The following is a 25,375-nucleotide window of genomic DNA, read 5'->3' as shown; positions in this document are numbered from 1 at the left end:
GGCTCGGATATTCCATGCTAACACTACAAGGCTCTCTTTCCTTACATTTCCCAAGCTGCCTTTTTGGCTGTAGAAGCCACGCCAGCCTTTTCACTTTTAGTGTGCAAAACAATGGCATCACTCTCAAAAACCCAAAGCAAAATACCACCCTACATTCCTAGCGCTTGCCCTAGCTGCCAAGCCGAGTGCCCTGGAGAAGCAAGGTAATCAAGGATGAGTAAATCCCTCTGCACTGTGCTACTTGTGGCGGGGATTTCTTTCTTTAACAGGAGAAAAAGTAGAACGAGTGAATGAGAAAGCCATGTAAAACTCGGTTCACTTCACGCTAAATGAAAGCTAAAGGCTGCTAAGGTGAATCCAAATAATCAGGTCATCCCGTGGGGGGCTGCTTTTCTTGGCATTGCTCAGTGCTAGAGAGAAAGATTCATTTTCAGATTTTGATGCAATCTCTGCTCTCATTCTTACAGGAAGGGAAGGGAGGGGGAATCTTTGGGCATTTAAGGAAAGAGAGGAAGAAATATAAAATATACAGGAGAGCACAAAGTGCTTTGTATTTCATCCTCCAAGACCTCCATCATTTTCTCAGTCTGCAGAGAGGAGGTTGGGGACGTACATTTAGTGAATGCCAGAAAGAAGCATTAGGATGGAGAGGACTTGCCTGGGAGGGAAGATGAAAGAGACTATACAACTCAGAGAGGAAAACCGAGTGCTGCAGCACTCTGCTGATTACCCTCCTTTGTGCAGTGCTCTTATCCTGAACACTCCCCCACCACCTTGCTCTCCAGCTGGTTTCCCACAGCAACATCCAGCACCAAGGTTTCCAGATAAGGACTCAGCTACTCAGACACTGGCAACAGCAACAGCCCCTCTCATAAATCCTGACAGCAACAAATTTTTATTCAGAGGGAAAAAAAAATGATTCTCCAACTCACCGATTGTGGTGAAGACGCTTGTGAAGCAGAAGTAATCCACAGCATTCAGTGAGAGAAGGTGGTACAGAAACTGCTCCCGTTCTTCCTCACAGCGCAGGAAAGCATAACGCTTGTAAAGTTTCCTAGTAGAAACAAATACATTGCTGTCTTGTCAAAAAAGCACCAAGTGAAGTGTTGATCTTCACGGGATGTGTGAAAAGTGAGATTCCCTGGCTGATAAAAGCTGCTAGAAAACCATCGAGGGCATTTACTCCTGGTGCTACATGTATTTTCCAGACCGCTCTGAGCTCCATGGTGCCATAGCAAGGCTACTGAGCTCATCTCATTAAAGGATCAGTTTTGGTTTTGCTGCAAAGCACAGATGTATACTAGCGCCACTCGTAACAGCAGATCTGTGCCAACACACAGCAACCCCACTTAAGCCTGTTCATGTTTTTCCACCATTATCTTCCAAGGGAAGTATCTTCCCACCATCGAATAGCCTTGTCTAATGAAGTAATCTTCCTTCTACTCCATAATCCAGCAGAGAAAACTAAACAGGAGGCATCAGACCCTTTAACCAAGTAGCAACAGGGGCTTTGCTGCTGCTCTTTGAGTTCTGCAAACCCAGAGTACATCACCAGTTGCCCAGAGCAGTGCAAAGGCACACCAGGAATTAACCTGGCAGTGCTCAGAGAAAGCATGCAGCTCATGGCACTGCCTGCAGGCAGCAGTCTCCCAGTAAACTGCTAGCACAGGTAGAGGTAAATAAAACTTCAGGGAAAGACAGATCTAGGTCTGCCACCATATCTTTGGCTGATCACCCAAGAGGATACCATCTCCTCTTTCTTCCCATTAGCATATTTGAGTGTTTGTTAGTTTCCAGCATAGTGATGTGCATAGCTCATCACAGAGCCAGTTCTGCCAACAACTCCATGCAGTAGCTTGGATGTTTTCTTTTCATAAGGTTTCTTTTCTCCTACACGGATCTCTTTGAGAAAACAGTCAGGAAACATCTACACAGGCAGACCCCTAAGTGCCTGTGCTTGCAAAAGGAGGCAGCACTGGGGAGAGCTGCTAAGTGGCTGGGAGGGTTGGCCTCCAGCCCAGCTCTGCTGCAGTCAGGACGTGCGTCTGCATTCAGCTGAAGTCAATGTTAACACAGGACTGCTGTAAAAAAAAACACACTGCTGCTTCATTCGCACAAGATATAAGGATTGTGGGGCTGTGAAGTGGCTTGGATCAATGCACTGACCCAAAACCTAATGTTTTCCTCCTGAAAATTAGTTTTCCAGGAAGATGAGCAGACTCCTGCTCTGCTAGATGGGCAGTAGCTCCTCCACCAGCCCTTCAGTCCCTTCTGGCTGGAAGCCACTGAACCTGGCTGTGCCCTGAGCCTGCAGAGCCCCTTTGGCACACCAGTGAGGAAGATGTGAAAGTGAAGCTTTGAGAACAAAAGCCAACTTACTTGGCAAGTGCCTGGTTGGAAAGCAGCTGCTTCAGGTGCTGAGACAAAAGCTTCTTCTCCAGAGAAAGCCTTATCCAGGCTCGGGCTCGCCCTACATCTGTCTTTATCTCACTCATGTTCTGAACATGCCTGAAATGGATGGGAAAATAGTAGTAATAATAAAAATAAGTGAATCATAAAAATCCTACAAGCTTCAAATAGCAGCATCCAGTGTGATGCAGCAGCTGGACTGGAAAATGTCTCTTGATATTAGATGCTGCAGGGTAGGCAGAGGCAAATCCTATCCACTCCCTGCATGTGACAAGCATAACAGAAGTTCATGTGATAACTTACATGTAAGCACAAAAACCTGTCTGAAAACCATGAGGAAGAGGCTCCAATATGGCCCTACAGAGCCCCATACCCTGCACCATGGCACCAAGACCCCTGTCAGCCCCAGGCTGGCCTGGGGACGGGGGCAGCCCCTCCTGGGCACAGCAGGTTGTGTTGCAAGCACTCTACAGCGCACATCCCAGTGCTTGCTTAGCCAAAGTGAGCAGGGGTAGACCTGCACATCCCCACACTGCCTGGGGTGGATGTCCCCACAGACACTGCTTATGATGTAGGAAGAAAACCAAACCAAACCAGCCACCTATGAGACCCATTGATACTACAGTAGCTCCCTAAAGCTGCTGACACAAACAGGTATGTCTGGGAGGGCAGCGGACAGTACACATCCTAAGAGTTTCTCCAAACCAGTCTAGTCTGAAGGCTCTAGAAAACACCTTAACGGCAGCAGCAATGAGAAATCTGAGAAAAAAGAAGATTATTAAAGAAAAACAGTGACAGGCAGAATCACATTTTCAGGGACGTAAGAGGTCCTTGTGGAAGTGGTAATCCGAATGCCATGCACTCGGTCTGTAGGAAAGCAAAACTGTAATATTGGGCTTTTTTTTTTTTTTCTGAGGTTTTGTCTTTTTTTTATTATTTTCTTTCTTTCTTTCTTTTTTTAAAAAAAAAACACTTCCTATATTTCAGTTTGAAGAATGCCAGAAACTCCAGTTTGAGAGCACAAGGAGCTTTAGAAGAGGAAGAGAACTGCCATGGCAGATTGAAGCTGCTTCCCCAAACCCCCCACTTAGCTAAATAAAAAGCAAGAAAAATGACTAACAGTTCCCAGCAGGGGAAAGAAAGGGCTGCAATTTCTTAATTTTCACGCAGTTTGCATATTAAGTGCACAGGCAATTCAGCCCTCCAAACCTTTGTGGCAGGCTCTAAGTATCATCGGCTGAGTTTGAACTGATCTTTGTTGCCATCATCTTTTACAGCCCCCTGTGCATTGCTGCGTGTTAGGAAATGTGGCAACATTTACTCCAAAGAAAACCCAACAAAGTCATGCTGTGACTGATGCTTTCTGTGTTGACTAGTATAGTCTCACTGTCTTGTGTTTTTCCCCATCTGCTATATCCAAACACGTGCTTTGTGTTATATTTAGACCCTGCAATATTTGAGGAAAACGCTCTCTTGTTTATAGAGCTTTGAGCATAATAGGACTAGGGCCTGAGAAGCAAATTTGCAAAGCGCAACTTAGTGCTGTCCAGAAATACGTGTTCGCTCTGACCAAGTGAGCAGGATACCAGACATAGCTCATCAGCCCTCGGCACTGCTCTCTGCTAGGCTAACCTACCCGAAGCCTCAAAACGCGGATCGACCTTTGCAATCCAAGCGGAGGTGTCTGCATCGCGCTGCTCGGTGCTGTGTGCACGTATCTGAAGAGCCATCAGTAACACACTACTGAGAGGAGTAGTGGCAGCTTGCCAGGGGCAAAACCTAGGTTGGTGCAAATTCCTTTAAAAAACAGATCATTGTTTTTTCAAATAAAAGAAGCTTCCTCCTGTTTCCTAACATGACACATGGATGGATGTGTCAGAGGCCTGCTCTTTGATGGACAGGTGAGAAGCACTAACTCCCAGTACCCTGTAAAACAAAACCAGAAGGGCACAATACGCTCACATACAAGTCCTTGCCCTTTGTAAGCGAGCTCACGAGCCTCCCTCTTTTAGCAGCGATGCCTACCAGCTGAATCACCACAGAGATCCTCGCTCCTGGCACTGGAAAGCCCTTTGTGAAACATCCCCCTTCTTGGCTCTGAGCGTGGCAGCCAGCACTAGACCTTGCAGCGCAGACAGCTGGGCACGTGGTCAGGAGTCCTTGAGAAGCAGGACGTGCACTTCACTCGACTACACAGTGCTGAGATGCTCTCTTCAGATATTTCTTGCCTTTTGGGATGGGAAGATCAAAGCACAGAACATCTCCCTCCCTCTCCACTCTCCCTGACTTGGCTTAAATTACACCTAATATGAAACACTAAGTAGAATATGTTATTTTGCCATGAGTGGATTCACATACAGATGGACTCGACTGTATTCCATGCATGCTCCATCCCTCTTTATTACCTGTTTCTGCTTGAGACCAGATTGGCATAAAACACACATCTGGGACAAATCAGGATCTGCAACCATGCAGCTTGGCAGAAGCATTAAGAAGATTCAGTGATCAGTCTTGGTGTCAGCAGAAGCAGAGCGTAGCAGAACAGAACATTCAGGAACACAGATTTATTTCGTTCTCACTGGTGACAGTCAGAACAGCTCTATTTTTGTCAGTGACCTCAGTGTAAGCCCTGTGTGCTCACCGCTGCACAGCAAACTCTTTTTGTCAGAGTACTGAACGGCAATTTCAGTGCAATTCCCCAGGTTGGGACTTGCTTTTTAATCCCATTAGCAATAAAGAAAAATCTACTTTCCCTGCTGGATGTGAGCCTGGGGTATGGCGAGACATACCCTGTGCAAATAGCTGTGCTGCCAGGAGAGGTTACAGCTGCTCAGCATCACCACGCCACCGAGGACAGTGCGAATGCTCCTGATGCCCATGCAGCCAGAAGAGAGCTGTATTTAGCTGGTACCGCACAGGACTTCGATAACCCAGCCGGTTCTGACTGCAGCAGGTTATGTAGCACTTCTGTGGTGCAGCACCTGGGGCACCCACCCCTGGCTGGACACTGCTTGTGGGAGGAGTGGCATGGCCAGACCCAAGCGCTGGTCACAAGGAAGGGCTTGCCTGAAGGAAAGGACTCAAACCAGAGCCCAGCTGGACCACAAGTTTTGGGTCCATGCAAGAAGCAAAATAAACATCTTGAGCATTTTCTGTACCACATCTAAGATGCACGGTTTTGTGAGGGAGGCAGAGCACACACAGCATTACCTACAGCACAGGCTTATCACAGATCCAAGAGCGTGACTGTGATTCAGCCCTGCTGTGTAAGTTGTTTACACAACCTTGCATGAGCCATCAAAAACAAGCTGTGCTTAAGGCAACGTTTAATCCTCTCACCATTCATTCAGTTAGCACCACAACCCCGGCAATTTAACAATTACCCATCCTTCTAGCTTCAGCATAAATGTGTGTGTGCAAACAAATATTAGCCAGCATTCCTTCCAAGCAGGAGAAAGGATGCCACGAGATTATGCATGACAAATTCAACTCGCCATCTGTCTGGTGTTTTGTGTGACCAGACATGTTTGTGTACAACCACGAATACCCAAGACACCACAAAATGTAGTATTCGGCTTTAGTACTTTGAAAAGCAGTGGAAGCAATCCTATGACTCAAGTAGCAGAGCTCAGGTTCGTGCTGGACTTCCATTAGGGAGCTCAGCAAGTGCATGGAAGATGAAACGCACACGCACTGGTGAGCGCTACCGGGAATCTCCTCCCAGTGTCCAAGTTTCCGCTCCAGCTCCTCCTTCACCCTTTCCTCCCACTGACCTCCTACACGCCCAGCAGTCTCACAGGACAGGGTTAAGTAAATAGCTGCCACGTCCCACGAGAGGGACGCTAAAATGACAGACACATGTTCAAAAAGCCCCTTTGACATTATACTCCTAATTACACTGCATGCGTTCTCCCTCCCGTTCCCTCGTTTCAGCCCTACATGGCACGTTGTATTCTTCAAATACAGAGTGCGAGATTCTTAAGCCAGGTAATGTAAAACAAGATAGTTGCACCCCGCAGTGGGAAGAACAGTCATTTTCTTTCAGAAAAACCTGACTAATCTATGTAATCCCACATCAGAACAAAACAACTGGTAATAACACACACGGTAAAATCACATCACTGTAATTGTAGATAGCTCACAAAAACACCAATTAATCTTAATTGTGCCTTCTTTTTACGTGGAAGAAGGACGTGGCATTACAAGAAACAATGCTCACGTTCCCTCCCACTTCAAATTGCTTGCAGCTCTTTACAGAGGAGCATTATTGCATTATTCCTGCCCTCTTTTCTATGGCACTTCTACCCCACTGAAGCGCTTGGCTGTGGCAAGTGAAGTGTCAAAGCAGTGACATGACCTGGCTTGATCATGGAGATGCCCTCAGGAACAATTGTCTGGTGCTGTCACATCAGCTTCCACCCCTTCTTATTCCGTAATCCTTCAGGTTCCCAAACAATGCTTCATAAAACGCTCTCCAAAGCCAGCTTTCCTATAGAGCACCTGCCCTTACTTCACATCCCAGCTTAAACTCACCTAAATACTAGGCTCATTTACATTTCTACATTTGTACATTTATTACTATTGGTCATAAAATGCTAACTGAAAAACGGAACATTGCAAGCAGATTTTTCTGTCCCTTTGTTTCCAGTATCAACACTTACTTGGTCAATAATTTAAAGCAAACAAAAAGAAACAAACTCAATGTACCAAGGGATTCAGTATTCAACATATCTATTATCTGTAAAAACTGGAAGTACTGCTAGAAGAAACCCCCTGGAGAAGACAAAACCAAAACCCAAGTAGAAGTTAGTGCATTTTTCATTGTCTTTTACCTAAAATAAGTAAACATGAAAAAAGTTTTGTAACATAAAAAAGTAACAGTCTAGATTTGAATGCAGGCTGAAAGGAAGCTTTAGTTCTACTTAACCTTTGTAAACCCAAAGCCAGCGAGGATCTTTACATTATGCTACCCAATTAAAAACACAATTAATGCTTTAGGAATCGAATTGTATACCTCATATCTTGTATCAGGGAAACCCTCAAAGTAGGCAAAGTAATTCCTGTATCAGACTTCCGTCTTTCTGTTCCAACAGCAACTGCAGTGGAGAAGATATATGAAGTTAATACAAAATTTTAGCAATGGTCTGCAATGTGTTTGTTTTTCATAAAGCTGAGAACAATCTTAAGTCACTGGTAACTGCAATGTCTCTGTTCATTAGCATTATCACTATCCTGGAAATGTGGAAGCAGACAAAAGAAAAAATGCTTAATACATTACCTATTCCTTCCTTAATTCAGCAATTAACTTGGGGATTTAGAAAGCTTCCTTTTTCATATGTGAAATGGGTTAATATAATTCTACACAGTTGTGAGTTGAGTTTTATTAGTAGTATGTTTTTACAGAAAACTCACAACTGAGAAGGATGTGATAGAATTAAGCTACAGTAGCACATAAGAATGCTAAGAATGCCATGCATTTCTGTACTCCCCTCCTCTGATCAAACTGCTTTGTGGTGACGCAATTGGTTCTCAGGAATTTGTGCCTGCCAGTCAGATTGCTTATCACATCTCTCAGTGAAGTCTACTAAAAACTCTTTAATGCGTGGGACTAGTTCATCCATCAATGCATCTTTGAGGACCAGTCATAAAGTTCCTCTCTGCAGGATGTGAGATTTCCAGAGTCCTTGAAAGATGACCCACAAAGTTCAGAGACCTTTACTTAAGCACGCTGCAGCTGCCATGGCATAGGGAGTTCTCAAGGTCATCAGAAAACTAACCTAGCTTACAACACGGAAGTAATTTAGTGATTGTAAAAGGCCAAACCAAAGCATAAACTGGGTGCCTAGACTGATGGATGGAGATTAATTACACAATGTCTGAACCGTACCATCCACCAGTATAAAGATTTATTGAACACGGAGATATTCACATTGTGATTTGGGAGTCAGATTATGATCAGTGGAAGAAAAATGTCGGCTGTCTTAGCCACGGCTCCAAGTCTTCAGCTGCTTCACAAATAGTCTCCTACAGAAGCACGGCTTCTCACACCTTAGTCAATGATGACTAAAAGGGAATGAAGGTAGCAAACAGACACTGAGTGATTTCCAGACAGGGATAGTAAGCAGCCTCATTTCTCTCCAATAATGTCAAGCTATTCTGTCCAGACATCAAGGCAGCTTCATAATGATTACGAAAGGCCCCAAAATGTAGACATGATATTAGCAAGCAAATACTCTGAAATTCCTACATGAATTTCATGTGGCTACACTGTTCCTCGGAGGCCTGAGTCCACCTGCTGTGATGTACCCCCCCAGGGAGTGAACTGCTGAGTACTCACCTGGGGACTCTGCACTATGCTCTTGCTTCTCTTCTCTCTCCTGGTACTGAAGTAAATGGGACCACAGAGCAGATTTCCCCTGAAAAATTGAATATGAAGTAGCTTTAAATAAACCAGCCCTTGGAAAAGATGCAGCCAAGTAACGGGATAGCATTTCAGTGGGCCAAAATTTCAGTAGTGAGTGTCATTTCGTTTCTCTTGGGCCACAAGACATCAGAAGAGGACAGGATGGTCCCAGTGATTTCGCAGTGGGACCACTTGCTTTGTTTCTTTGTTCTCTCCCTGGTTTTGCTTCTGAAGCTTGAAAGAGAAGAAACCAAACACCAATTTGACAACATCGCTGCAATTTCCAGAGCTGCCTTGCCAAAAAAGAACCCCTCAGAAGATAGGAACCAGTGAATCTGAGCCCAAAGACTCCTCCTACTTTATGTTGGAATGACACTACTGAGCAGCAGCTTGGAAGGTATGGGGGCATTCAGTATTTGCTAGAGCACTGTACATACAAAGTCCTGAGTTTCCAGTTACCAACCTGCTTGACCTGCAGACCATGACTCCAGATTCTTTCGAGCAGATCACAGAGACTAGCAATCAATGTATTTTCCTCCAGACCTGTTATGTTGGCTTCTCCATGTCCCAGTTCGACTGCTTCATGGCCCATCTTCTCTACCAACATACGTTTAGTCTAATAATAAATAAAAAAAAATAGAAAAAAATTCAAAAAGGTTTCTAAAAAATCTTATCTCACAAGGGACAGAGTTTATAGATGAATTTACTAAAACATGGTTGGGGATGATAATTTAGAAACCACTGCTAATAGCTTGGCCTGAGAAACATCAAAAAATACAAATTTGTATTATTAATCCATACCGTCCTGTTTCTACACCTTTTTCCTATTGTCCTGTTCCTACATTGCTGATTTATTATTGACCAGTATAAGTGACAGAATACAGAGCTAGATAGATTTTTGTTACATAATTATCATTACATAAAGAAACTATTCTTCAATGGAAATAAAAGCTTCTTTAATATTAGAAACTGCTGTACTTCATTAGCTCTGCATAAACAGCATGCACAAGTTGCACACGCTAAAGGCTTCCTTTTTTTGACTGAGGGTCTCAATCCCATGATGTTTAGGTTACCTTTAAATCTGAACAATTAAAGGAAATCCTCCTTAAAATATCTGAGATCACCCTGATTCTCCTTCCTGCCCTTTTACTCTTCCCACCAACTTTGACTGCATAAACAGAAGAGTGATAATACATTTTCTTCTTTTCTTAGCAGTTGAAAATTATAACACAAAGGGATATCCACCCTGTAAATAGCCCGGTATACCAACAGACCAGCGCTACTCCAGCCGTGAAGGACTTTCAGGATACAAGATGCAGACGCTATTTATGTTTAGCATAAGCAACGGGAGAGCCTGCAGAGGGATGAGGGAGGACTTACCTTCATGCGACATTCCTTCAGCAATCCTTCCACAAATTTACTGTTGGTCTGTGCAATCACAGCTGGAGAGAGGTCTGAGAGTTTAGGCTGCCTTAAATTTTTTCCTAGACTCCTTGCCTCCTGCATATATTTCTAAAAATAAACAGAATAATTTTAGCTATTGCAAGTCAGAGGGGTTCTCCTCAACCTAATCCTAGGCAAGCAGATGCTGGTGAAAAGGAATGAGCTATTGTTAAGCTAGTAAAAACATCATTTGTCTGATGCTTAAGTGTCAGGCTGAAGAAGTGGAATGCTCCCTTATGACGACACAAAAAGCCAGATATTTTCCTGTGTGGTACCAAAGCAGTCAACACTAGCTAGTGAACTGTGCTGTTAGCCACTAACACAAAGTTAGCCACACCGAGTGTGTAAAAGCGTGAAACCTTCATTCAGCAACAAAGTCAAAATACCAAGCAAAGTTTCTTTCCATTGTTATTTGACCTTCACTAATAAGCAAAAAGCCGTTTGTCTAGTTTCTTGACCAGACCATACATGAATGGAAAAAAGACTTTGAAAAGAAATTGCAAGAAGCAGAAATACATCTAGTGAAGGAGAAAGATTTCACCCATTACTTTGCCTCTGAATAGTGTAAGTGGGAAAAAAACAGACTTGATTTTATTCTCAATTAACTTCTTAATTACAAGTGAAGCTCTTTTCAAATGAAACTGACAGTTAGGATCATTCTTATTTTAATGTAGGGGTGCTAATTGAGAAGAATGTACAATAACTGGCATGCTTTTTAAAAAAGAGATCCAAGCTATGAGAAAAGACTTTTACACCTCCTCGCTTCACTGTCTTGTTCTGGGGTTGGGTTTTGTTTGTTTGTTTTTAAGCAAAAAACTCAAGCCCATGAAGAAGTGTCATCTACACCTAATACCTGTGAGAGGGCTACACGCTGAGCAAAGCTAAGAAGTTGGCCACATTTTGGTGTGCAGACGGGAAGCCTATCAAAATGTTGCCCAGACATTATTCATAAAGTTTGTGTTAATAACAGTAAAATAATAGTATGTGGCCAAATAAAACAGTCTTGAGACAGCGTGCTCAGAGCCTGATATTGGAATGCTCCGTTTTTATGCAAGACCTGTGAATTTCCAAATGTATGTTTTTATCTTGTTAATGCTGCCTCTCTGGGGGAGATGGATGGCACATGACAATGACTGCTCTTCCCCCAAGAGGACCAGAGCATGCTCCTCCAGAGACGCAGCACTGCTGCTAGCTGGGCTTTGGGGGTGCTGAGCAGCACACAGTGGCAGGGCACCCTACAACCACTTCTCTTCAGTCCAGCGGGTCAGACAAGAAAGTAGGGTTCTGCTGTAGAAAGCTGTGTTCAACTAGTTAGTAAGTGCTCAGCTGGGTAGTTACAGTTTCACTGGTACTGTAAGAACTTAGAAAGAGTTGAAAAACTACTGCATATGGGAGTAAAAATCACAGCTGATGAAAGCACATTGTTCAGCACATAATTGCAAAAGTGACTTCTGTCTAATTTCGTGCAAAAATTAGCAGTGAGAACAGTGAAAAAGTAATACAGAGAATACGTAAATAGGAAATCTAATACTTCTTTTTGAAGGCAAAAATAAAATGTGGTTATAGTCTGAAGAGTGCAAAAAAATGACAATCTTATTTTATTTATTGCATGTCTTAATATCAATTTGTTTATTTAAAAACTTTTAAGAGTTCAACAGGAGAATGAGTGTGGGATGATAGGACCAACTGCATGCTCTCTGCCTGAACATCAGTGTCCACACACCACCACCCTCCTGCATGCGGGGATGTGAAGATCCAGCAGTCGAAGTGATGCTTTTTGGATTTGACACCCTAAGCTGAATTGCCAGCCAAGCAACACGGGAAAAAGGAAGCAAAACAAAATTATTTCAGTCTCACAACCGTCATGCTTGCCAGGGAGCTGGTGTGGAAGCTGGGAGCTGGTTTCCAGCTACTTTTCTGATTATAACCACACTTGCAAGCACTACAGGGACGTGCTCGTACTCTACGAGAAAGGGAGAGGTTTGGGATGCAGTGAAGACAGTGGCTCCTTACACTAAGACCTCAAAAGCAGCTTTCAACAAGAAAAACTAAAACATACCAGGCAGCATTCAGAGAAGGATTTTTTAGGAGGCCGTGCAGGAGGGGGTGGCCCCTGGTCCCACTCCCAGAAGGCCATTGAGTTCTGGCGAAGCAAAAGCTCCTCCGAGGGCTAAGAGGAGGCAGATGCCCCGATGGCAGAACAGCCAGAAAGAGAAACAAAGCAAGAGAAGCATGCATATGATCCACAGCCAAAAAGAAGAAAGTAAATACATGACAAAGTATTGAAAAGGATCTGCTGAGATAAACACACAAGTCACAGTTTAAAATATACTTGCAAAGTCATCCTAGCAGAAACAACAACAAACATTCGCAAGTGCTGTTTTGCCGTGTTTCCATGAAACACCATTGGAAGCTGAGATTCAAGAGTCCACTGATTCCTTTGAGCTTTTTAATTGCAAACATCAACACTGGTCAACATGATCCAGCAAGATGTACTGCAAAACAGCATGAATGTTTTATTTTTGCTAGTGACATACAAAAGAAGCACATGGACATCAATGGAAAAATATGGCAGAAAATGCTTAATGAAGGACAAGAAACTGAAAAGATGGGAAAGAAATGCATGCATGTGACTGACATTTACAGGATGTGTGGGAGTTCCCAAGCTTCAGGCACAAAACGACCTCGAAGTCTTAACCTTTCAAAGTGGCTTACTCATGTCAGTAACCATGTAAGACAAAAAAAATTCCTTTTAAAAAAGAAAAAGTCCTGCTTCATTCGCCTCTACAGAGCTGACATTTATTCAAGGACCTGGCTTTTCCAGAGACCTTCACGCTGGGCAGAGCTCCACCGCTGCACCCAGGCAGGCACCAGGGCTCTGCTCTCCACATGCCATTACACGACAGGGGTCTGCATCAGCAAATAAGCTGTTTCCCTGATGACAAAGGGACTGTCTTATTCCAAAATAACAGAAGTATATTATTTACATTGTGTGCATTGAAATTGTACAGCATGTACAAATACCTGTGAAGAGCAGCATTTAAACGGCTGGAGACCCTACATAAACCTTAGGGTAGCAAGAGGACTGCCTGAAGCAGCAATGAGTTGTTTGTCCAAGCCTCACCTTGGGGACAGACAGGTCACACTGCCTGCAGATGCCACCTACCTCCCTCAGATCATTGTCCAGCCCGATGTGCTCCGAGTGCTGCCGGAGGCGGTCTTTCCTCCGCTGCGTGGTGGCACTGCGACTGGCCCAACGGCTGGGAAGTCAGAGGGAGAGAGAGAAAACACACGTGAGTGGAAAAGGTTGGAAGGGAGAGCCTGGTTGCGGAGCTGGAGGACACCCAACAGACCCGCAGGGCAGGTGACAAGCCACTGGGCACCTGCTGATGTTAGATAGAAATGGTGGCTGTGTAAACAAACAAAAAGGGGTATGTTTTGAGTAACAACTGCTAAAAAAAAATCCCATTTCGTGAGGTTTCTGGAATAATTCCTGCAGTGGAAGTACCACAGGGAACGTCATCACCATGACAGTAACTGCTGTGATACAGGGAGCACCTATGTCTGGAGAATATTGACAGTACTGACATTCCTGGGATTAATCGTGTTGCTGTCTTCACCATGGTTTTTTTTCCCCATCATATTTCTAAATAGCAAAAATTCTAAATAATTCTGAACTCTAAATAACAAAATTCTATTTTTACTACATCTTAGTTTATGTCCAACTCAGTGTTTTTCTCATCAGAAGCTGCTGCCCAAAAGCAGGAGCTAGGTAACCAGGTTTGAAACTGAGCAACCCCACAACTACCAAACGTCCCAGCTTCTTTGTGCCAGATACTGTAACAGAACACAAGATAACTCCGTGCCAACGAATTCAGAATCTCAAGTGATTGCAGGGTTTCTAATAATAACACAGCATTCTGTCAAATCCTTGAAAACAAAGATGTTCAACTGGTGCAGAGAATAAATAAGTTAATACATTATTTATAGAGGAAAGCTAAAACAACTGTGCATAGAACAATCTATCAAGCATTAAAAAGAAGCATCTTGACACACATGAAGGCTACATCTTCAGAATGATATAAATTACCATGGTTGTGCTTATTAAAATAAATAAATAAAAAATCAAATGCAGTGAAAATAATAATAAAAAAGGCCTGTGAGCCCTTCAATGTCTTCATGAAGTCCCTTTTGCCTCTCTCTTGCACCCAGAAGTTAAAGAGCAAAATGCAGCAGGGTGTGCTTGGCGAGCCTCTCCACACAGGCAGGTATCTGCAGGAACAGGAGTCACCAGACCCCACACCCATTCATTTCCACGTGTGTCCCAAACAAGAGCATATGCAAATAGAATCTAGGATCTGAACTACTTGGGGCAAGGATTTGGGGCTGGCAGCGTGTAGGTGGATGCAAGCCTGGAGGAGCAGCTTGCACGGAGCTGGACTTGGGTCGTGAAATGGCTGGCGAGACACTGGGGAGGTGCAGGAGGCCCATGAGAAGTGCAGGGATGTGACCCTGGTCATCTGAGCCCTCCAGTTTCCAGAGAGCAAGACAAATACTTAACTGTCTCCACCAATTCCTCCAGTGAGGCAATAAAAGACCAAATTTTGGCTGTCTGGGTCCAAAAGGTTAAAAAAAGTCACAGGAACTGAAGTTTTTATGGTCAGAATTGACGTCTCTTCCCACCTTCCAAATAACATCAAGAAAACAAGTGCAAAGTAAGAAATAAACACCTGGGTCTGCACATAATTAAGGTTCAGCACTTCACCATCCCATATGACACGAAATTTATTTATAAAACCCTGTAGCCTTGAGCCTGTTGTAAGTAAATGGAACAGCCCAATAGGTGTCTGAGCAGGAAACATTTGTACCTTCTCAGAGGAACGCGTTACTGACATAAGTGTTGCTGCACCTCCTCAAAAATCTTAAAAATATACAACCTGTGACTTTAATAAATCATCACATTCCTTGCAAAAGCAACACCCAACGCCTCATCAGATGACTGAGAGGGGAAGAAAAAGGCATTTTGATAATCTCAGCAAGTTGAAATACAGCAAAAACCCAACCCCTTGAAATAGAGGACAGCAGAATGAGAATTGACTTTAGCTACCTGGCTCTAGAGACCCCCATTTATTGCAAGTTAATACCAAGCTTACTTTTCACACAAGAGAATGCCAGCACTGCACTTTTATTTAAGCTATAAATCATGTATTGTTTTTATCATATTTTTTCTGCTGTAATTCATATTATATATTCTAAATTCTAGACAAAGGTTTGATCCCTTTCCACTTGCATTCCTGCAGTTACTGGAAGATTTAAGAATTACTACAGGCGTCCTTTGAGGGAACACGTCTCACTGAAAGTGGAATAAAACCCACAGAATAATTGCAGGTAATACACCATCATTAAAGCATTCTCACTTAATTCCAGCCAACTGGGAGACAGCACAGACCTTTCTCCAGATTATTAATCAGAACTATTTGAACATTTCCAGCATACAACCGTAAAGATCATTAGCCACTTCTGAGGGAAGAAATTGCTGTTCATTAGGTGGAGCAATTACACGTGCAGCAAGCCACGCGGCCCCTCTTCCCCAGCCGCCAGGCTAGGGAGGAGAAGCTATCGAGTGCTGGGTGAGGTCTGTGCATTCAGATGCTGCTCTGAATCTTTCTGGGAGATGTGGTGAAGATCTAACAGCAGATAGGCAGCATTAAGTAGCTAAATCTTTTAAAGCCTTTTCTTTACTGGGCTGCATAGAATAATGCTTAAATATCACAATAACCATTCCCTCAGCCCCTCAGCAGCAGAGATCACATTTTCAATTACTCCTCCTTGCCCTTCAGCCACTCAGAATGATTCTGAAAGGGGGTAAAGGTCCTCCCCACCTCCTCTGGGGTTGCTGAAATCCCATCTGGGTGTCTGGAGCTGGTCTCCTGGCCCTGCTGCAGGCCGGCTTCCTCATTCACACATTGGCTGGTGCTGCTGACCATGAGAGGAAAGCTGTGCTTACATAGGCAAATGTGTGTTTGTTTTGAGCCCTGACCCTTGGGCTTTTCCATTAAACCTCCTGGTCACCCTAAGAGTGCCCCCGTCCCCACAGAGTGGCTGCCAGAGGAGACGAAGCCCCTCTGCCTGGTCCCGGAGCTGCCCAGCCTAGATGCTGCCCAACTACACCTTGACCCCAAGAAATTCCCCTCCCTATTTTTTTTAAATATTATTATTTTGCCTGCAGAGCCCTGAGCACGGACTACTGGCTTGTTTCATGTATTCCCCACAGCAGAGGTGTTGCTCCAAGCACCAAGTCTCTGGAGGCAAAGCAGCCGCAGCTCAGGTGCTGTGGTGCAGAGCCCAGGGACATGCTGCCTATGTGAAGCAGCATGAAAAAGCTCTTTTCAGTAGTCTGTCCTGATCTCCTGATGCCCATGCCCGAAGACAAATGCTTTTCTCCCTCAGGGACTGCGAAAAAGCAGTGATATTTCAGAGTAGGGACCAGGAAAGACTGTGTGCTGCTCAATATAGAGAAAATAAACAAAAGGCTCTTCACTGGAAGTGTCTTCAACATCAAGACTGTAAGGTCAACAAAGTCAGCCTTGTTTGATACCACATTAGACCCAGCAAGCACAGGAGTAGGTTTGCAGAGGGTGGAGGAACTATCGAGATGGCACTTGTACAACACAACACTTAACCTGTGATGCTTGATTTCTGTAATAAAAATGGAAATACAGTCAACATCAAAACTGAACTGTCAGAAACCAGTCTAGCAGAACAGCAGCCTGGACGTGCTGTACTGCAACCATGTGTTCATCTCTTTCTTCCCCTGCCTCCCCCTCCTCCCCCTCATTTTAAAGCTCCATGAAAGCATGAAGAAATGAAGCCTACCCAAACCAGCCATGGGTGCAAAGGGCAGGATATACATTGCAGTAGGTGTAACATGCTGCCAGAGAACAAGAACGTGAGAGGCATCTGAAAGACAACTTCAGTCACACACCGATTTAACTAATACAGCCATTACCATGAAAATCACTACTGTAATTTACAATCAATTTACACTGGTAAGAAAGAGAGAGGTGGAAGGAAATGAATGCACTTGTCTGCAGGACAGAACCTAAATCTCCTCATAGAGATGATCTCCTGAGGCAGACTGCTTTTTAGGTCCACAAATCATGGCAATACACCTTTTACATACACACCTCCACCACAGGCATTATCTGACTGTGTTTCTGCATTTGCAACTCAGCACACAGATGTACCATGCCTCCAACAACCCTAAAAGCAGGCATGCAGTCTGCAGGCATTAAACACAAGCCGCACGTGTAATCTGCTCAGGCTAAGGAGCAGTTTGTGTGGGACTACACAGAGATTGCAAGTCAAACCCGTGTTGGATCAAACAAATTAAAAGGAAGGTCGAAGTCAGTTGTTGTCGAAGTCAGCCACATTGTATTCTCAGAAACGAATGTATTTGAACACAAAGAGTTCACATTTCCATCGCACCTGTCAGTGGTTTGCTCTGTTAGCTTACCTAATGTAACGTAACCACTTGTTTCAGATTTTCATACTTAAAAGGTGAGCTTTCACTACGCACGAAGTTTAAATAACATCAGTGTTGTGTGTGGATGGCTCAGTGCTGACTCACTTCTTATTCAGATGCACTGCAGAGATGTTACTCTCTACCACTTCAAAGTGCAATTATCTGGCTTGATTTAAGAAACAAGAAAACTTCAGTGAAGCCTGCCAGCCTTAAAACAGTACCCAACATGTCAGGAGGTAGAAAAAGCACATATAGCATGATCTACTCATGAGAGGACAGATCATTTGTCACACAGAAAATAATTTAGTTAAAGCCAGAATTAACTCTATCGTCATATACAGATTCAACAAAAGGATACCGCTTTGCATAACATAAACCATATTTTCTTTAAAAACGTTAGCCATATTAACGTTACTGAATAAGCAAGCAGTAGTTCTATTTAAAAATTAGGAGAACCAATGGGCAGATAAAACCTGGGCAGCTCCCAGCATGAAGGGGGTGGTGGTGATGGAGGCCACAAGGCTGTGCCCACACAAGTTGCACCATCACAAAGATGAACCAATCTCGTACATTCCCAATGCATAAGTTTTACAAATAAATACTGACATAGTGATGAGGTCCGCAAAATGCAGCACAGGGACAAAAACCTGCAGAAAGCAAGCAAATGTTTTTGAAATCTGCTTTACTGGTAAGAAGAATGCATCACTTAGCTAAACCCCGAGGTCAGGAGGCCAACTACAGAGGGATCTGTGCTGGTAGACTTGCACTGTGCTCTCTCCTGAGGGTGACTGCAGGTAACACAGGACACAGAGGACAGACAAAAGCACCAAGTTCACAGGATGCCAGAATACAAATGAAAGGACTCAGAAGAGAGAAGTGGCCAGAAAAGGGGAAATGCACAGGTCAAGAAAGAAAGTAAGGGGGAAAGCAGGGTACTGATAAAGAATGTGGAAAAAAACTGAGCTAAATGAAGAGGAAGGTTAAAAACAATGGATAATCTAAGCCTTTTTTTAAGTGTAACAAAGCCAAACCTTCCCTCAAAAGATAAAATAAAATAATAAAAAAAAATCAGTTGCTCTTTGTGGGTAGCGCTACAAATTGCCAGAGTGCTAATATATTCCCATGCTTGATGTGCAATCAATGTTTTCCTCTGCAATATTTAATCTCATTTATCAAGCTTCTTAGTACAAATTAAGTTACAAGGTAATCAATTAGATTGAAAACACAGCTTGCTTCATTGTTCTAATTCTGCACTGTAAGCATATTCACCATCATTTAACGATTAGCTAATCACAGACCATGAAGTGTTTATGTAGCTTGCCTTTTTGTCATTCAAATTTCTTTCCTGGATTGTTGCAAAATGTATCAGCCAGTGGAATCCCAGATAAAATTTTGAAAGCCTGGCAGAAAAAATGCACAGGAAGGAAGAGGGAAATATGTAGAAACCACGACGTGGTGCTGGTGTTTGAAAAAGGAAAGGACAACTCTGGAATCCGATGGTCTTTTCCAGGCTGGCAGACACACTGCCTAAGTGACTGCAGCCTGTTTCCTCCTGGGACACCTTCTAGGAGGACTTCTGCAGAAACCACTGTTTTAGGAGGTTACGGCAGTGTGGATAGGACATTTTTGCACTCAGAGAAAGCTGCAGCTGCTGCCTGCAGGTTCAGAAAGTTTTCCTACGAAGTGGGGGATGCATCAAAGGGGATGAGTGCAGAGAGAGTATCCCAAGCAGGCCACTGCTGCCTGATGTGAAAGGGGACAGAATTGTGCTTTGTGGTTGGATTTTTTTACCCTTAATTGTTGTTGGTGGGATGAATTGCTGCTTTCCTTATATAAAAATATATTTATTATATTTTATTAAAATACTTGTATACAATAATCACCATGTTTTGCTGAAGTTTAGGTCTACATATTCTGCAGTTAAAGTCCTTCTGTGTTCTGGCTGTTTTGATCAAGAAGATGATTAGGATATTTACTATAATTACTATATTTCTGAGAGCCCATTCTTCAAATATATGGAGTTTTGTTGTTGGTGGAGGTTTCTTTGTAACATTACTGAAAAGAAATGAAAAATTAAATTTGGAGTTACTGTCAGGGAGGTTTGTGCTTAGCCGAGCAAGTCAATATTCCCTGACTACCCTGGGGGAAAAGGTACAGAACAGCCCCGATGACACCAAGCAGGCACCTGCAGCCTGAATGAGGCACCTGCAGGCCAGAAGAGGAGCTCATGTAAAAGGGTCTGTCTTCCCAACTTACACTGAGTGAGCAGATGAGCAAAAGCAGCAAGAAGTGTAATGCTGGCTAGGGCCAGAGGAGCACAGGTCCAGCCCCCTGTCCAGCCTCCTAAAGGACATCTTGGGGGCAGAGAGAGGAGGCAGCAGAGTGACAGAAATAGGGCAAAGCAGGCTGCCGAGCATGGCTGCGGGCTGACAGATGAAACGTTATTAGACTTCGCTTTATGACAGAGCTCGGTGTTTTAACACTTATACATGGTAATGTGACCAATGTTTGTTCCCAGCTGCGTTTAGGTGGAAGTGATCCAACGTGACCGTCAGCCCTTCCTCTGTCCCCAAGACCTGCTTGCCGTGGCCAGCAAGCAAGAGCCAGACACCTCCTCTTCCAAACACAATTTCTGCCTGTCCAAGCAACGTGGTTGTCTGGGATCACACAAATGACCTAGGACTGAACAAACTGAAAATATTTGTTCTTGCATTATATTCCTGACCTAGATATAATACGATACTTATAACGGCCCCGTGACTGTGACAGAGGTACCTTCACCGCTCTGTCTCAGCACAGGAAGAGAATAGCTAGCAAATATTATGAACTCTAGTTATATGTTTGTTAATTTATTTGTCCACAAAAGGTAACAATAAAAAACTGATTGCTAGCCAACGTGGACAGATTTCCATTAAATAGCTTTGAAGTGATTTATTTGCTACTGTCCAAAAACAATTGACAGGAGCATGGGAATAATTTTTCTCTCCTGAAAATACACTTCCTTACAACATTCAGGACAAAATTCACTATATAAAACCAAAGTCTGCAAAATTAATTCTGATCTACATATTAATTAATATCTTTTGCATTAGTTTCATCAACACATGAGCATATGTACACACACACGCTACATCCAAAGTGCCTGAGAATGAAGCTGAAATGTTCTCTTCCCCCATGCCCGTACTCAAAGGCAAAGGCCTGTGTGCAAATATAACATATCCCCAAGAAGCATATATGGGGAATTTCAAATTAATTTTGGAAGGCTACAGTCCAATCAATTTTTTGGTCAAAAGAACGATGCAGTATTTGCAGAGAGCATGAAAAGGCTATCTATTGTATCTGTGGGTGTAAATTCAGCAGAATCACGTCTTAAATGGGAGAGAACGAGAGTCCTCTCAGCTGCTCGTCACATAAAATGCCAGGAATCAGAAAGATATGAACAGATGGTCTTGAGATTTTCCAATTACAAACCTTTTTGGCAATATACAACTGGAGGAATTCCAAACATTTGTCACTTTGACATCACTTCGCAGTAAGTGATGGGATTTTTGTATTTACCAATTCTGAAACATGCTGCAATTTGAGGACCAGAACCAGCTAAATCAAAAATTATCACTCAAGGAGTTAAAGTCACATTTTAGAATAGGCACAAATCTAACAGAAGTATCTTAGAAGGCACAAAGAGAACTGTTTTAGTTTAATGCTTATTCATAGACTCAGTAAGGTTCTGTGACAGAGCCTGAACATATAAGTAACTTGGAGCAGGCTGAGCCTGCTCACACTGTTGCTGACACTATAAAACTGAAACTTGGTGTAAGGACAAAAGACAGACTGCTGAACACAACATCTCCCAGAAGCTGAAGAAATCCTGTTTCTCAAGGAAGCATGACCTTTAAACTTCTGTCTTCACTTGCAAGATGACTACAAAGAACTTTGAAATAAGCATTCCTCCTTTTATTTTTGTGGGTGTTAACTCAAAAACTAATTGCAATTCTTTAAACATTCAGTGCTTACGGATATCTTATTTTAACGTTTGCAAGTTTTTTGCATGGTAGGTAATTAAAATAGGATTAGCTAGCACTGGGGGGCACAAAAGGTATATAAATAGAATTGAGTGGGTACCTCACAGAGGAGCCTAGAGCAGCGTGTGTGCATGTCATTTTCTGAAAGAAGAGCTAGCTTTCAAAATATGGATTCTCACATTTATCTGTGCTCTACCTTGACCTATCACTGAAATTGGAAGTTAGTGTAGTCATCATTGATGCACAAATAATTCCATTTTTTAAGGAAGGAGGGGAAATAATCTCTTTTCTGGGTTTTGGGGGAAGGAAAAATGTAATTTACGGCACCTACTTCCCATTATATTGATATAGAAATCACGTTAATTAGTTGCTACAGGATCTCATTTTACATTAGGCTCTGTGCTGTGCTTTGATATGAAGGTAGGGGTACCTATAGCTGTGGAATCGAGCTTATCATTATGTAGTTAATTTGCCTAAGTGGAATCAGAAGAGTCACCAAAAAAAGAACCACATACTCTCCAACCTCACTGAGTTGTTATTCCTGGTTACTCCAATTTGGAAACTGAAAAAGCTACAAAAGTCTTTGGGACAGATAATAATAGTTAAAGGAAAAGAGGAACAGAGAGGGCAGTAATTCCTTTCTGCACGGTGATGTGGAGACTTCAATACCAGAATTTATTTCAGAAACTGAATTTTGGCTTGGGTTTCTGAATTATCCTATTTAGTGCAAAACATGAAACTAATTTTAAATTTATTATGGCAATGATAAAACTAAAAATATGTATGAGGAAACATGGTACTCACCACTAGAACAGAAAATAGTACTGAGAAACCTTCACAAAACCAGAACTAACACTTTCTAGTGTAACCCAAACTATGGCTATACCTTCAGAATTAGCTGGTAGAAACCAGAAAAGGGAAGAGTTGCTTTGGTTTCTTTACACTGGCCAGAAACCATCCAAAACTGAGACCACTGTCCAGTGATGTGGATCTTTCATAAGAGAAACTTACTTTCAGTTCCGGAAAATAAAAAAAATATGCTTACTTGTTGTTGGTAGGTCCCGTTGCTAAGACGTCTGATTGCAACTTTGGGAAAAATCCTTGTTCGTATTTCCCTTGACCGATCTTCATATCAAGTAAATGCGGGTGGATGGCTGTGTGATCAATCTTCATCAGCCGCTGCTCGATGGACTGGGCTGCAAGTTATACCCACACGTCAACAAACCCATCAGCGAGCTACATGTGCTACACAAGCAGTCATGCTCTGATCCCGAGTAAGTCTCTAAGAAGTTAAAAATTCACCTTACTCCCTGAAATCCAGCACTTAAGGGAGAAAACACCTGTGCTGTTATTTTGTTATTTGGCGTTATCTGGACACGAGTAGTGCTGGGACAAACAAGTTAGCTGTTAGGCAAGCTGGTACTCGAGGGACAGGATGGGTTACAAGCTGACGAGGGCAGTGCGAGCTTCCCCTACAGCTCGGTGTTCGGCCTCAGCGCTCCTTCTGTTGAGATGCCTGGGGCCGGCTGGGACCGGAGCAGCTCCCTGTGAAGGCTGGGCACTTTGCTTTGCCCCAGAGACATTTCCTTGGGCAGACGCAGCAGGGCGATACCTGAGTTTTGCAAACGTCTGGCACCTGTGTGATCCTCCTCCTGGGGGTGGACATGCTAGTAGTGGCTGGCAGGCTGTCTAAAAGCACGGGTAGCCAGCAGCAAGGCCTCAAGGGCAACAAGCAGACATTTGGATGTGGTAGAGGCTACAACAAGAGTGGAGGGGGCTCCCTAAAAACCCCAGTGCCACTGAGACCAGGGCAGTTTGGTCATGATGTGGCACGAGGGCTTCACCTCCGCTCTCTAGGAGAACACAAATCAAAGCCTTCACCTTCTCACCACTGAGTCAGATATGCTGCGAACCAGAGGGGAGAGGGGGCGGTGGGGCGAGAGCAGCATTTCATTAACAACTTCGGTATGCAACTCCCCCTAGCCCATCCATTAACAGGCGGGCCTTCAGCACATCACGACTGGCAAATAAACACTCAAGATACAGAAGCTAAATCCATCTTCTATTTGTCAAGAACAACACAGAGCTCATTTCCTATTTTATAAATGCTATGATGGGAAAGAAGTTGTCATAAGATTTACACATATTATCATTAGAAACTCAGGAGGTTTTTTTCCCCCTAAAAAATAAATAAATAAAATCCCTTTGTAGGTCTTATTTTGGAGCTTATGGCTGGGTAGCGTGGGGACAGAAGGTCTGAAGGGTTCTGAAAATAGTGGGTTAAACAAACAAGTGCTGGAGTGGTGCTGCGCTCGTGTGTGAGTGGTAAATATGAAATAAAGTTGGCATTACTATCAGTTTGCTGCTTTTCAAGACACAGAAAATGAGGTTCCGGTGCCACAATATCTACCAAAACTAGACGTTGAATAGACAGGTGACCTGTAAATTAGAATTGTTTTTAAAAAGAAAGAGTTAACCAGATATAGGATTTATTTCTATTTCTGTCACGCTTGTAACAAGCAAAATGCTCTCAAGTAATTAGAAAACTAACAACAACAACAAAAACACAAGAGAAATGTGCTTGCCTCAGTTCATTAATTTGTATCCCAATGAATTGAAGAGTGTAATTTCCCTATATTACTTGGAAATTAAATAAATACTTGCACAGTAAGAAACTCAAGTATAATTTGAAAATGTGTCCTGTGACTATAGTGAAAAAACCATCCAGATCCGCAGCACGCAGCGTGTTGTTCACTAACACTGCACATCTCCTGCTGGAGCTACCAAATATGCCACATAGGATTACGTCCCCACTGTCCCCCACAGTTCTGGCCAAATGGTGTGAGCCAAAACCCCTTCCATTTTATGGGAAAGGGGAAGATGAGGTGAGTGTCCCAGGTACTGGGGCTCAGCTCCTCAGTGAGGGGAGGCTCTGCTGGTGGTGGGACAGGAGCTGCCTGGAAGGGGATGCAGTGAGCCTCTGCCTGCAGCCCAGGTTTCCGCTTGGGTTTGTTGAACAAACTGGTGGGCTTGAAGGCAAAGCAGAGGCTCCTGATATTTAAAGTTTGTAAAAGACCACTGAAGTTTTTGCCTTGGGAACCACGGACACTGCAGAGTGCCGCACAGGTATCTCAGGCTTCCTCACTGGTCGCAGCTCTCCCATGACTGAGGACCTGTATCTCCTTGTGGCTGACATTGTACTTCTGAATATTTTATTAGCCCATCCGAACGTACCTGCTTCCTTCAGAGTGCTGCATTTCTGATAGTTGGACGTCCGCAGTGCAGGGGCCCTTACATTATACAGCCTTATTTTCTCAATTCGGGAGTCAAAAACTCTCAGGAAAGGGTCCTTCTCTTCCCACTGGGAGATTATCTTGTTGTCTATGAAGGTTGCAAACATCTGTGTTTCGATGAAGTGCGACAGGAATGGGAGGTAAGGCTCAGGTTGGTCCGAGAGGAAGGAAGCCTGAAATACAGAGCAGGGCGTTAGTGCCACGCTCCTGCTGTGCTCCGACATGGTGAGCTGTCCTACAGCAGAGAACTGATGCAGCAGCCACCAGGAAGGCTTGGACA

The 25,375-nt window shown here is 43.5% G+C and overlaps 1 protein-coding gene across 2 annotated transcripts in view; it reads right to left on the bottom strand.

The window, feature by feature from the left end:
• DENND5B (DENN domain containing 5B) overlaps nt 1-25,375 on the bottom strand; it is a 107,927-nt gene that overhangs the window by 11,800 nt on the left and 70,752 nt on the right. For both annotated transcript variants that reach the window (XM_035345015.1, XM_035345023.1), the window contains 9 exons: nt 25,037-25,268; nt 22,848-22,998; nt 13,422-13,515; nt 10,193-10,324; nt 9,276-9,428; nt 8,747-8,825; nt 7,424-7,505; nt 2,380-2,508; nt 933-1,054 (listed from right to left, as the gene is read on the bottom strand). In XM_035345015.1, the coding sequence (XP_035200906.1) occupies nt 933-1,054; nt 2,380-2,508; nt 7,424-7,505; nt 8,747-8,825; nt 9,276-9,428; nt 10,193-10,324; nt 13,422-13,515; nt 22,848-22,998; nt 25,037-25,268 (1,174 nt within the window). The remainder of the gene's footprint in view (nt 1-932; nt 1,055-2,379; nt 2,509-7,423; nt 7,506-8,746; nt 8,826-9,275; nt 9,429-10,192; nt 10,325-13,421; nt 13,516-22,847; nt 22,999-25,036; nt 25,269-25,375) is intronic.

This window comes from Oxyura jamaicensis, chromosome 1, assembly GCF_011077185.1.
Source record: "Oxyura jamaicensis isolate SHBP4307 breed ruddy duck chromosome 1, BPBGC_Ojam_1.0, whole genome shotgun sequence".
In the NCBI taxonomy this organism is placed as follows: domain Eukaryota; kingdom Metazoa; phylum Chordata; class Aves; order Anseriformes; family Anatidae; genus Oxyura; species Oxyura jamaicensis.
This window is presented reverse-complemented; position numbering and strand designations above follow the sequence as displayed.